The sequence below is a fragment of the Canis aureus genome, chromosome 11 (genome assembly GCF_053574225.1).
Source record: "Canis aureus isolate CA01 chromosome 11, VMU_Caureus_v.1.0, whole genome shotgun sequence".
In the NCBI taxonomy this organism is placed as follows: Eukaryota; Metazoa; Chordata; class Mammalia; order Carnivora; family Canidae; genus Canis; species Canis aureus.
In genome coordinates, this window is record NC_135621.1 from 33,672,361 (window position 1) to 33,686,676 (window position 14,316).

A 14,316-nucleotide genomic window follows, 5' to 3' on the forward strand; every position below is an offset into this window, starting at 1 on the left:
GGATCTGTGAGTGGATGGCCAGGTGTGATGACCCTGTTTGGGAACAAAGGCCACTTGGTGAAAATATACCCATTCATTCCACTTTACATCACTTGGGTTGGTGAAATATGTCTTTCAACCTCAGGTGTTGGGAGCTCTTTCAGTGCCTATGAGAGTGTAAATCAGTGCAACCACTTTGGAGAGTTAATTTGGCAATATCTGGCAAAACTGAGAAAAGCATTGCCCAGCCCCAGCAATTCCACACCTGTGCATGTGCCCTGGGGAAACTCCCCTTCAAGTTCAGGGAGGATGGAGTTTGAGAATGTCTGAACTAATACTGTCTATCATTGGAGAAATAGAAATTGCCTAAATGTTCATCAAGAAAGTGGGCAAATGGTAATGTGTTCATATAATAGAATACTATGCAGCAGTAAAAATGAATCCAAGCTAAATAGATGAGCACACGTGAATCTTACAGACATATGTGCTAAAAAAAAAGATTGTCAAGAATCTTTTGATTCTTTTGATATCACTTACATAAAATTTAAAAATGTGGAGTGCATATTGTTTGAGAACCATATGTAATAGTTAAAATATGAATAGATGCAAGGCAATAATAAACACAGAATTCATATAATGATGATTGCCTCTGGGTGGAAGGGAAAGGAGGGTGATAAGAAAGTATATCAGGGGGATCCCTGGGTGGCGCAGCGGTTTGGCGCCTGCCTTTGGCCTGGGGCGCGATCCTGGAGACCCGGGATCGAATCCCACGTCGGGCTCCCGGTGCATGGAGCCTGCTTCTCCCTCTGCCTATGTCTCTGCCTCTCTCTCTCTCTCTCTCTGTGTGACTACCATAAATAAATAAAAATAAAAAAAAAGAAAGTATATCAGGGACTTCATCTATGTGGGCAGTGGTTTATTTCTTAAGTGAGGTAATATCTACAATATCGCTCTTTATGTCTTTTTTCATATGTGAAATATTTTGTAATAACTATTAAACTGACAAGTAATCACCACCAGATGCTTACCCCAGAACAGTAAATGGAAAGAGCAGGAAGCAAAAATGGATATTCATTATACTTCCAATATAGAACAAATGAAAAAAATGTGGATTACCAGCAGATAATACACCAAAACTGTTAAAAGTCTGGGGGCGATCATTATTGTCTTCTGTATAATAACAACATAGTGCTTTATTATATTTTCCAAACTTTTTATATAATGAGTACATATTTGCTTTTGAAATCAAAATAAAATATTGCCCTTTTTAAAAAAAAAAAAACATGTGTTTGTTCTCTCTAAGCATTGAGATATGATCAATTTTAGCCTGGGGGAGCCTGGGTGGCTCAGTCAGTTGAGCATCTGACTCTTGGTTTCGGCTCAGGTCTTGATCTCATGGTTCATGGGATCGAGCCCCACATTGGGTTCTGCACTCAGCGGGGCATCTACTTGAGGATTCTCTCCCCCTACCCCTCACCTGTCCCTCCCCCACACTTGTGTGCTCGTGCTCTCCCCCTGCATCTCTCTCAAATAAATGAATAAATCTTAAAAAAACAAAAAAACAAAACAAAACAAAAAACAACTTAGCCTGAATAAGGGATTTTTTTTTTAATTCAGCATCTACTGTAGGAAGCCCTGATAGGCTAGATCTTAGGAGAAACCATTCATGTCAGGCTTCAAGTCTGACAGGCCCAAGTTCGAGTCCCAATCCACCCCTTCTCAGCACCTGCCTTGTGTCTCAGTGTTCCTGTCTATGAAATGATGACTAAAAATATTCCCTGGTTGCCTCCTGGAGCCACTGTGTGGGTAAAATGAGATGAGATCCAGTGGATCCATGACCCACAGCAGCCCCTTTCCGAAGCACCTACAGCAGTGCCTCCATGTCAGACTATACTCTGGGCACCAAGAGAGAAGATCCGGGTTCCTCCTCTCAAGGCAGACAGAGGGTCAGGACAGACAGCACTGCCAGAACCAAGTGACAAGCCCCAGGATAGACAGCACAGAGAGTAGGACATGATTACCCCTGGCTGGGCTGATCCAAGAAGTTATTACTAAATAACTAGAAGGGATAACCTTTGCCCTTGAGCACCTCCAGACAGACTTGCAGACACCAAGTAAACACATCTCAAACAACATATGAACAGAATGAAGGAGGAAATGTATAGCTAGGTTTGAACCTGGTGCTCTCACTTCCTAGCTGAGTGACCATGGGCATGCATAAGCACCTAATCTTTTGAGCCCCCTCTCCTCCTCTATCATAAGAAGAAGCATGCATGTCTCATAGGTCTCGCTGAAAAGACTGGTTGAATGAAACACAGATTCCACTATCAAGCACCTTCCCTGGGTCAGGCAGTGTTCTTGGAGATGAGGATGCTACAGGAAACCAACCAGACAAGTAGCATGACTCTCCAAGGGAGATGATACAGGGCATTTACTCAGAACAGTGCCCAACACAGTGTGGCCAATAAATGCACGTGCCCATGGTGGGCATGACAACTATTATCAAGAAACTTCATAGGGCAGCCTGGAGAAGGCTTGGCAGGGGCGGGGGAGGGGCATGCATTTCCAGATACGTGAAGGTTTTTTGAGGGATAATATAAAGCAGAAATGTGATGGGAGTAACAAAGGTGCTGTTCATTGGGTACTTAAAACATAAAGGTTTCATGTGTGATAATGTGTTTGATTGTCATAGCAACCATATGGATGGATACTCATCATCCCTATGTTACAGATGAGGAAACTGAGCCACAGATCCATGTAGAGCTTGTCTGAGGTTGCCCAAGTGATAAAGACAGGATCTGATACCAGTCGGTTTGCTCCCCACTGCCATCTCTCCAGATTGGTGGGTTCCCCAGCCAGGCTGGGTTTTAAGAGCTCAAAGCTCCTTTTGGAAGCCAATTTCACTGGCATTTCGGGTGTTCAAGCTGCAGCAGGATGACCATCTGTCAAAGCGTTCTTGTGGGGATTCCGAGTAATATCAGATGACTGGATCTTTCTACAGAACAGATGGTGCCCAAAGTCTTGGTGGCAATGCTCTAGGATGCTAATGAGTGATTTCCTCTTATCTCTTACAGCTCACAGTGCCACACTTCCCTGTGGTGGTCAAGCTGGGACACGCCCATGCCGGAATGGGAAAGGTATGAGAAGCTGCTCTTACACTTGCGTTCACACTCATGCGACCTCCCCAGTCTACTTGTTCCCCTCTCCCTCTGTCCTCTGCCAGCCTCACCTTGACTCAGCCACCCAGAACAGTGTGAGAGGAGCCCAGGATGCAGGACGCACCCTGTCTTCCCCACCCTACCTTCTTCTGAGCTCCTGTGGCATGGAGCTTCTATCCAGCCCCGTCTGTACCGTCTGAACCCTACCTGGAATTGCTAGCTAATTGTTTCCTGTAATTGTGTATTTGGAGAAACGAATGTAAAGCATTTTATAGATGGTGATTCTTTTGTTCCCATCATCATTTCCACAGCTGCTCTCTAAGCTTATGTCTTACTCATCTCCCCACCACCCACAGGGCCAGAACCTAGAAGGAGGTGAATATACATGGCTCCATGGAGGAAGCTCATGGAGTCAGTTAGCTTCTGCAAGAGTAAATCACATATTTCACCCAGTCACAGGTGATATATTTGTCAGAATTGGTCAGATCCTTTCAGTTGCACTTGTAGAAACTCAAATCAGGAGACAAAAGATAATCCATTGGTTCAAGGCATCAGGAAGTCTGGGAGAGTTCTTGACAGGTCTGGGCAGAGCTGGATCTAGGAGCCCAAGCAAGGCCAGGAGAGCTTGGTCTCCTGTATTTCTTGACTCTGTTCCTCTCTGCCTGGTGTTTTCTTCAGGTAGTTAAGATGGCTGTGGGTGGCCTTTATTCTGGTCCCCAAACTCACTTCCTGGAGGAAAAAAGATGGTGCCTTTCCAGGCTCTCTATAAATCCCATAGAGGAACACTGATTAACCTTTCTTGGGTTCCTGTGCTACTAAGATGCACGTGTGGAGATGTGGAGATGTATGCAGCCCCAGTCCAACCCACTGGATCAGGGTGCCCACAGGAAAGGGAGACTTACTCCTAAATAAAAGGAGTGGGAATATGGGGAAGTGTGAGGGCCCCCACAGGCCCACCTCTGAAGCCTCTGACTCAAAGAGATAAAAACCTTGATCTGAGCAGGCACAGCCCAAACATAAATAATCCTGCATCTGGCACCTTTGTTCTTCCCCACCCTGTGATGCCTTCTGTGTCATCTGTTCCCACATAAACTGCATGCCCTTCAGGCAGCAAAGAGTGGAAAGAGCTGAACAGGTCAGGGCATGACCCATAGCTCCGATATTTGTGTGAATTTGTACAAGTTGCCATCTGACCTTGGCCTTCTCTGTCGAATGGTGATGATTCTAACAACCGTCTTTAAAATAAATCCTCCCTCTAAAATAGTACATCTTCCTGAAAGTACACACCATGAGGGCAGGGGTCTTGCCTATTGGTCCACTGCCATATGCCTGGTGCCGAGTAGCCTATTGGTTTGTTGGGCAAGTGGATGAATGAGTGATTCCCTCTTTAGATGTGCCCTTGTGTCTGTGCCCTGCTCTGTGCCTTCCTCCTAATGCCTCCTGCACCTCTGCCACTGAGCTGAGGCCCTTCCACTCTTCTGGGACTGCCCTTGCATTAGTCCTCAGCGACCCTATGCTGCTGAATCAGCAGACACCTTTCGGACCCTACAGGAGCTGACCTCCCTGTATCTCTTAAAGCTGCTTGCTGTCCTTTCTGTCCCAAAACTCCTTTTCCAGTGGCCCTTGACTCATGCTTCTCTCCTGGCTCTCCTCTGTCTCCACCACTGCTTCACAGTCTCCTCCATGTTGGTTTCTTGCTGCAGCATCTTCAATGTGTCTGTGCCAACAGCACATGCAATCTGAGCACTCATCTGCTCTCTTGGCTTCTACAGCCACCTGCATGCCAACAGTCCCCCGGGTTGCATTTCCCATCCAGACCCTCAGCTCTTATACCCAGCTCCCTCCTCTACATGCTCCCCTTGTCTCCCATGAAAACTTATCCCAGACAACCTGCACTCCCTCTTGTCTTTCTCCTCCCCCACCTCCTCCTGTGGTGTTCTCTACAGCAGGAACCGCCAATCCCTCCATCATCTCAAAACAGAAATCTGGGAGTCATCTTCCTCCTCCATGTCCAATAGGTCATCAAGTCTTGTCACTTGCCTTTGTTAATGTTTCTCAAACCCATCCCTTTCTTTCCACCCATTGCCACCATGTTGGACAACTCTGGGAAAGTTAAAAGAGTTCCCAAGAATTAAATTCGGTGTCTAAAGCTTCAAAGTATCCCAGACAGGAAATATTTAAAGAGACTGATGCAATGCTTGGGGGAAGGGGTGCTCTGAGAAACTCAGGCCCAAAAGGGACTCCCAGAGCATGGAAAGAAGGCCATGTATCCAAGGATAAAAGCCACTGGCTAGAACAAACTACAGTTCGCCGAAATGCTGACACCAAGGGAAAAGGGCTTTTCTCCTTCAGTTTGGAATGAGAAAACTATCAGGGATGGCCTGGGCATGCCAACTGAGCCAATGATGTCATATTCGTGTCTGAGAGGGAGAAAAACAAAATTGGTAACTTCCATGGTACTTCTGCTTCTCTCAAGAAAAAAGATTGTCTTCCTGGAGACCAGCAAAGAGAACATTCTTAGGAAGAAACTAGTGAAGAAGTTGCCAATGGACTCAGTGTTGTTGGAAATCCACCTGCATCCCTGCTGATCCACCCTCAATTATATTTTGCTGCTTTTGTTCATATATATTGATTAGTGCCTACTTGGTGCTGAGAATCAGGAGATAAATAGGACCCACTTTCTGCTGTCAAGGAACTGGAGAGACAGGCAGATAAATAGGTATAATATGTGTTGGGGTTCTGATAGGAGAGTGTGTGGTGAATACGAAGATTGAAGAAAAGAGCTTAATTCCACCTAGAAGATAGAAGAGTAGAAAGAAGTTCCATGCCTGAAAATAGAAGGAGTTCTAACAAACAAGAAGGACCCAAAGACAAGAGATGGAATGATGCTGTCTTAACAATGAATAGAGGCTGTCACAAGGCACAGAAATCAAAATATAGGGAAATGCTATGCAGTTTGGGGAGCATTTAGGTAGGAGGTAATCATGGGGAGCACCAACAGGTTCTTTAGAAATCAGTCAGACTAGACCAATAGTTCTTATGGTGGGGGGAGGGAATTCTGCCTCCAATGGGGCAATTTTGGTTGTCACAACTGGGGGTTGGGTAAGTACTACTGGCATCTGGCATCTACTGAGTGGAGACCAAGGATGCTACTTAACAGCCCACGATGCCTAAGACAATCCCACAATAAAGAATTCTACAGCTTAAAATATCAATAGTGTCTGAGTTGAGAAACCCAGGAGAAAACTAATTTTATTTCCCTTGTTGAAGGTTTTACCAGTCCAGAAACCAGAGGAAGCAGTGGTTATTATAGAGTTTAACATGCTTCAAAGTCTGTTCCAAAGAATTATAATTATTCAAATGCTAAAGCCTATGTTGGTCAAAGAGGCTTGGAAAATGCTGCGTTAAAGTAAGTTTTTAGTGTGGAACTTAGGAGTCCTAAATTTGCTTAGATACACTGTTGGGGTAAGAGAACATGAAAGATGCGCTGAATTTCCCAGAGTTACCTGACCACAGAAACCTTTGGCTGTTTTTTTATTGTGTCCTTTAATGAATTTGTAAGAACTCTTTCCATATTAAGCACATAAAACCCTTGTCATGCTGTGCAACTCTTTTTCTCCTTTTGACAGTTATGTGTCCATTTTATTATTCAGTTTTTAAGCATTTTTAAAGGTTTCTTTTAAATATAGTCAAATGTTTCCATCTTTGGGAGGCAGTGTGTTATAGTGGCTAAAGGTACTGATTTGAATATAGGTTACACACCTCGTCATGAGATGGCAAGTAAGATATATATATATATATATATATATATATATATATATATATATATAACTTCCCCCAAGGTTTCTTCATACGTACAATGCAGATAATCCTAGTAGCAACCTCGTAAGCTGGTTGTGAGGTTTAGGAGACGTGATGCATATCAAGCATATAGCTCAGTGCCTGGAACACAGTGGACACTTGATAAATATTAGCTATTAAGAATGTTCAGAGGTGCCTGGCTGGCTAAGATAGTGAAGCATGTAGTTCTTGGTCTCAGGGTCTTGAGTTTGAGCTCCGTAATGAGTGTAGAGATTACTTTTTTAATTAATTAATTAATTAATTAATTAATTAATTTTTAAAAAAGAATGTCCAGACATGCTTTGGGGACCCAAAATCCAAAATTGAAGTCAGTAAAGAAGATATGACTAAACAGCATCATCTGTCAGAAACTGTATTTCATTTGGCTGTAGTTTCAGTATGAGTCAGATGAGGAGTTGCCAAAGCTACTAAACCATAAATATGCAATAAATAGATGAAAATGGGCTCACCCTGATTAGTCATTAGGGAAATGCAAATTAAAACCACAATGAGATGCCACTATATAACTACCAGAAGAGCTAAAATTAAAAAGATTAATAACGCTCAGTGTTGGCAAGGACATGGAAGAATTGGAACCTACACACACAACTACTGTAAGTGTGAATTGGTACAACTGCTTTGGAATGTAGGTTGATAATATCCACTGAAAAGTTATACAGTTCTGTTAAGTATAGCCAGCTTAAATGCATGCATGTGCACACCAATATTTATGGCAGCTTGTTTATAATTGTCAAAACCCAGACTCAGCCATTAGTAATAGATGAGATAAATTATAGTGTATTCAGACAAGTGGAAAACTTTCAGCAATGAGAATGAATGAACTACAACTATATATAACAACAGGCAGGTATCTCACACACTTATTTGATTGAGTGAAATAAGTCATATACCAGAGAATCCCTATTTTAATGGTTCCATTTATATAAAACTCAAAAAACAGGGAAACTACACCATAGCATTAAATGGGATACGTATTTAGATGATAAAATTTTAAAGGAAAACAAAAAAATTATTACCATAAAAGAGTAAAGGTTGCCTTTGTGGAGGATGGGGGGTGGGGGGTTGAACAGAGGAGGAGGCAGGAATGAGTAAAGTTCTAGTTCTTCACTTAGATGACAGTTTGTGGATGTTTATTTTGTGATAGCTCATTGGACTGTTGTTTTTGTACTATGCAATTCTCTGTATATGTGTTATATGTCAAAGTAAGAGAAAGTTTAAAAAATGTAATCCACTCTTAGGACATATTAATGGAGCTCTAATAACGAGAACATAGTGAGAGTCCTGCACTGCAATGGTCAGTCCATGGCCAGAAGATTGTTTTGGGTTCTGGGCCATACATTCATTCTGGATGTTTGAGAGAGCCATTGACAAATGAGACAGTGTCACCAGCATCTGCAGAAACATGGAGAATTATCATGAGCACCTGGATGGGACCAATTCGAAATAATATCTAGCAGGCAGGACTGGGACCAAAGTTAGGAGGAAATGAACAAATGTTAATTGTGTCGATGATGCAAATTTCTAACGATCAGAGGTGAACATTATTGGAATGGACAGTCTTTTAGGTAAGAGGCTCTCATCAATGCAGAGTTGCAGCAAAGATGAATGCTTACTGGAGAGTTTCAAGAGATTTAAGCATTGCATGAGCTCTCAGCCTGAGATGTTTAAAACCCCTAAAACCGAGACAAATCTGTATGTATATTTTTAGTGTGTGAGTGTGTGTTTATGTGCAGATACAGTACAAACTTTCTGGGTGGGAAGGGGTCCATAGCTTCTTTCAGCTCTTCATAGGAGGGTCTGTCACCCTTCCAAAGGTTAAGACAGGGATCCCTGGGTGGCTCATCGGTTTGGCGCCTGCCTTTGGCCCAGGGCGTGATCCTGGAGTCCCGGGATCGAGTCCTACGTCGGGCTCCTGGCATGGGGCCTGCTTCTCCTTCCTCCTGTGTCTCTGCCTCTCTCTCTCTCTCTCTCTCTCTCTTTCTCTATCATAAATAAATAAATAAATAAATAAATAAATAAATAAATAAATAAATCTTTACAAAGGTTAAGACACCCCAGAGACGATTCCTGCATCTCTTCCAATGATGAAAGTTTGTGGTTATAATCAATACTGTGAGTAGTCCATTGAAGGGAATGGCACAATATCATGTTACTATCAGAGGATTGGAAGTCAAGTTCAAGGCCAACTGCCAGTATAATGTGCTAGTATAAAGTTATAGCATCTGGAGTCAAGGTTTTGGGTTTGGGTCTAGATTGGTCATTTCCTGGCTGTTTCCTTGGGGATGTTACTTAATATCTTCATACCTCAATTTCCTTGTCTCTAATAGGAGAACAATATTATCCTCTTGGAGGTGTAATAAAGATAGAATAAATCACAAGAGCCTTGGGAGGGTGCCTGGTAAACACTCAGTGAATGGGAACTTTAAAAACCTACTACAAATGTAAACTGTTATTGTGATTACTTAACTGCTTGTCTCGGCAACATCCCCAGGAGAGGCCAAAATAACAAGCTAACTCCACCCTTGGGAGTTGCCTTATCCTTATTTCTTAGATTCACAGACTCTCTGGGCTTGAGTCCTGGCACCTCATCTAGAAGATAAGGACGTGAGGCCTCAGAATGGAGAAGCCGTTGCCCAAGGCCACACAGCGAGAGAGCATCCCCAATAACAGAGCAGGAAGGGAAAGAAAGACCTTTCAGATTCGGCCATATTCCATACTTTAGAGATAAGAACAGTAATAAAAGGGGCACAGTTGGTTAAGCATCTGCTTTTGGCTCAGGTCATGATCTCAGGGTCCTGGGATCGAGCCCCACGTTGGGCTCCCTGCTCAGCGGGGAGCCGACTTTTCCCTCTCCCTCTGTCTGTTGCTTCCCCTGCTTGTACTCTTTCTCTCTCAAATAAAGAAATAAGATCTTAAAAAAAAAAAAAAAGAACAGTAACAATAATACCAACCTAATAACCCCAATAATAATAAAAGCTAATGCTTTATAGAGTTTACTCAGTGCAGGCACTGTCCTAGGGGCTTGAAATATATTTACTCATTGAGTGTAATCTTTATAACTACCCTGTGAGGTAGGTATGGTTGGTGCCCTCACTTTACAGATAAGGAAACTGAGACACAGGGAGTAGGTAGTGGAGTTGGGGTCCAGTTCTGGACAGTCTGGTTCTAGTGCCTGAGCTCATAGAGGTGAAGGACATCGACATGGTCATAGTCTCATAAGTCCAGACCCAAATATCCTAACACTTTCCCCTGTGGCACAGGGTTTGCTGTCCTTCTAAGGCTGGAGTAATGAGTGACAGCATTTGGGCATCCCTGTATCTGGTCTGGAGGGTCAAGGTGGCAGTTCCTAAACTCCATGTTTCCAGCAGCCCAGGTGTCTCACACACCCACTGAGCCAGGGCTGCTGCTGTCATCAGTTCTGAGCAACCCGGACTCTGGTATCATCTCTTGGGCTGACTCATACAGCAAGCTTTTCCCACCCTGGTCTGCTTTTTAAGTAGGAATAGTGGCCCAAGAACACAATAGTGGAGGAGGGAGGAATGAATAAATGGACAGATGGAACCCAGGGGAGCAGTTAAGAAAACAGAAGGTTAGATACCTAGGAATAAACCTAACCAAAGAGGTAAAGGATCTATACCCTAAAAACTACAGAACACTTCTGAAAGAAATTGAGGAAGACACAAAGAGATGGAAAAATATTTCATGCTCATGGATTGGAAGAATTAACATTGTGAAAATGTCAATGCTACCCAGGGCAATTTACACATTTAATGCAATCCCTATAAAAATACCATAGAGTTTCTTCAGAGAGTTGGAACAAATAATCTTAAGATTTGTGTGGAATCAGAAAAGATCCCGAATAGCCAGGGGAATATTAAAAAAGAAAACCAGAGCCGGGGGCATCACAATGGGAGATTTCAGGTTGTACTACAAAGCTGTGGTCATCAAGACAGTGTGGTACTGGCACAAAAACAGACACATAGATCAATGGAACAGAATAGAGAATCCAGAAGTGGACCCTCAACTTTACGGTCAATTAATATTCGACAAAGCAGGAAAGACTATCCACTGGAAAAAGGACAGACTCTTCAATAAATGGTGCTGGGAAAATTGGACAGCCACATGCAGAAGAATGAAACTAGACCATTCTCTTACACCATACACAAAGATAAACTCAAAATGTATGAAAGATCTAAATGTGAGACAAGAATCCATCAAAATCCTAGAGGAGAACACAGGCAACACCCTTTTTGAACTTGGCCACAGCAACTTCTTGCAAGATACATCCATGAAGGCAAAAGAAACAAAAGCAAAAATGAATTATTGGGACTTCATCAAGATTAAAAGCTTCTGCACAGTAAAAGAAACAGTCAACAAAACTAAAAGACAACCTACAATGGGAGAAGATATTAGCAAATGACCTATCAGATAAAGGACTAGTATCCATGATCTATAAAGAACTTATTAAACTCAACAGCAAAGAAACAAACAATCCAATCATGAAATGGGCAAAAGACATGAACAGAACTTTCACAGAGGAAGACATAGACATGGCCAACATGCACATGAGAAAATGCTCCGCATCACTGGCCATCAGGGAAATACAAATCAAAACCACAATGAGATACCACCTCACAGCAGTGAGAATGGGGAAAATAACAAGACGGGAAACAGCAAATGTTGGAGAGGATGTGGAGAAAGGGGAACCTTCCTGCACTGTTGGTGGGAATGTGAACTGGTACAGCCAGTCTGGAAAACTGTGTGGAGGTTCCTCAAGGAGTTAAAAATAGATCTGCCCTATGACCCAGCAATTGCACTGCTGGGGATTTACAGATGCAGTGAACTGCCGGGACACCTGCACCCCGATGTTTATAGCAGCAATGTCCACAACAGCCAAACTGTGGAAAGAGCCTCGGTGTCCATAGAAAGATGAATGGATAAAGAAGATGTGGTCTATATATACAATGAAATATTACTCAGCCATTAGAAACGACGAATACCCACCATTTGCTTCAACGTGGATGGAACTGTAGGGTATTATGCTGAGTGAAACAAGTACATCGGAGAAGGACAAACATTATATGGTCTCATTCATTTGGGGAATATTAAAAATAGTGAAAGGGAATAAAGGGGAAAGGAGAGAAAATTAGTGGGAAATATCAGTGAGGGTGACAGAACATGAGAGACTCCTAACTCTGGGAAATGAACAAGTGGTGGTGGAAAGGGAGGTGGGCAGGGGATGGAGTGACTGGGTGATGGGCACTGAGGGGGGCACTTGATGGGATGAGCACTGAGTGTGTTATGCTATATGTTGGCAAATTGAACTCCAATTAAAAAAAGAAGAAGAAGAAAACAGAAGGTTCCCCGGCACCTGGGAGACTGCCAGAGTGCGTGACAGAAACCAAGCTGGGTGAGAACAGGAGAGGGGAGCCAGCCTGCCAGATGTTCCCAGGGAGGAGTGTTCGAGGTCCCTGCCAGGCTGTGAAGAAGGACAGGGAGGGAGCCCCATCCACTCCATTGCCCTCCCTCTCAACTCCTACCTCCCCCATGTCCTCTCTCATCTCCCCTGCCACTCCCTTGAGATGACCACTGGCCTCATGTATTCTCTGCTTCTCTTGAGCAAGATGGACCCTTAGCAGAGATCAATCGGTCCTTTACACCTTAATGAAAATTTTAAGTGCTGTGCTCCCCTTCTCAGAGCCTCTGGCCTGAGGTTGTCCTCTCTACAAGCACAGTATATACCATCCATCCTCATTATGCATGGATTCCGTATGTACAAATTCAGCTACTCACTAAGATGTACTTGTAATGCCAAAATCAATTCTTATGGCACTTTCACGTTCATTCACAGACATGTGCAGAGCAGCAAACAGTGTGCACGTTCCCAGCTGAGGTCAAACAAGGCAACGTTCTGCCTTCTTGTTTCAGCTCTTATGCTATAAACAATGTCCTCTTCTCCATCTATTTAGAGCCACATTTACACATTCTTGCACTTTTTCGTGGTGATTTCATTGTTTAAAATGCCCCCCTGCCCCGCCCCACCACAAGTGTAGTGCTGAAGTGCTGTCTTGTGCAAGAAGTCCTAAGTTCAAGAAGGCTGTGATGTTTCTTACAGGAAAAAAACGTGTTAGATAAGCTTTGTTCCGGCATGAGTTATAGTGCTGTTGGCTACTGGTTCGATGTTAATGAATCAACAATATATATTAAATAAGATGGCTTTAAACGGAAGCACACAAAACAAGGTTATGTATCGATCAGTTGAGGAAAATGTTTGTGACCAGAAGCTTCCAGAAACCCTGCATTTCCCCTAGGAGCAATGGTTCAGTATTCACTAAATCAGTATTTGCTGCAATCTTATAGAACATAACTACCAGAAATAATGAGGTTTGACTCTGTGCACCCATGTGCGTGTGTGTGTGTGTGTGTGTGTGTGTGGTATTTGTATATATGTGTGTATATCACATACACACACATATATTCTGGAGTCCTAAAGGTTTCTTTCTTCCTTTCGATCCCAAAATGCCAAGATCTAAGAACAAACAGAAGCAAACTAAAATGGTCATTTTATGATTCTATCTACCCTGATGTTTGTCATATTGAAGGCAAAGTCACCTTGATCATCGACTCATTTTTCTTATGAGAGTGTCAGGCTTAGATCTCTCATGGTGGCACTTCCTCTACAATTTCCACATCCTTGTATTGCTCTTGGTTGGCCTGGGTTCAAGAGACCTGAGTCCTCCTTGTCAGCACCATACTTCAGAGGCCAGCAGTATCCATCTGGGCAAGTCATTTAAAAACATCAGTGCTGTCATATATGTCAAATATTCATGGTTTTCCTCACCTGATTGCTCAGAAAAATAGTGAGTAAAAATGTTAAAATTAAGTGTGAAATGGGAAGTAAGTAAAGGAGAGTATGGTCTTTGAACTTAGACTTCCTTGGGTGCTCATCTCAACTCTGCCATTTACCAGCATTGTGACCTTGAACAAATTATTCGACTTCTCTGGGATCACTCAAAGCAGACTAGGTGTGAGGATGCACAAGGAAAAGTGAGAGGGTGTTAACAATTCTGAGTACCTATGAGCCAAGACACATGCCTTCAACACCTCCTCTGACCCTCAGAGGTACTCTGAGAGGTCTCCCAGCTTTGCAGAAGTTCCAAGAGTTGTTTCTCCCAAGGTCATGGGTAAGTGCTGGAAGCAGGATTTGAATCAAGGTCAGCAGGTCCTTCCGCCCTTTCCTTCAGGCTGCCTGGGACACTTGGAAACTCACTGGTGGAATCATCTCTTTTCTTGATAAGGCGACCCGCCAACTTCATTG

The 14,316-nt window shown here is 43.1% G+C and overlaps 1 protein-coding gene across 4 annotated transcripts in view; it reads left to right on the forward strand.

The window, feature by feature from the left end:
- The window catches only part of SYN3 (synapsin III), a 453,214-nt gene that overhangs the window by 373,951 nt on the left and 64,947 nt on the right, over positions 1-14,316 (forward strand). For all 4 annotated transcript variants that reach the window (XM_077914724.1, XM_077914725.1, XM_077914727.1 and 1 more), the window contains one exon: positions 3,054-3,116. In XM_077914724.1, the coding sequence (XP_077770850.1) occupies positions 3,054-3,116 (63 nt within the window). The remainder of the gene's footprint in view (positions 1-3,053; positions 3,117-14,316) is intronic.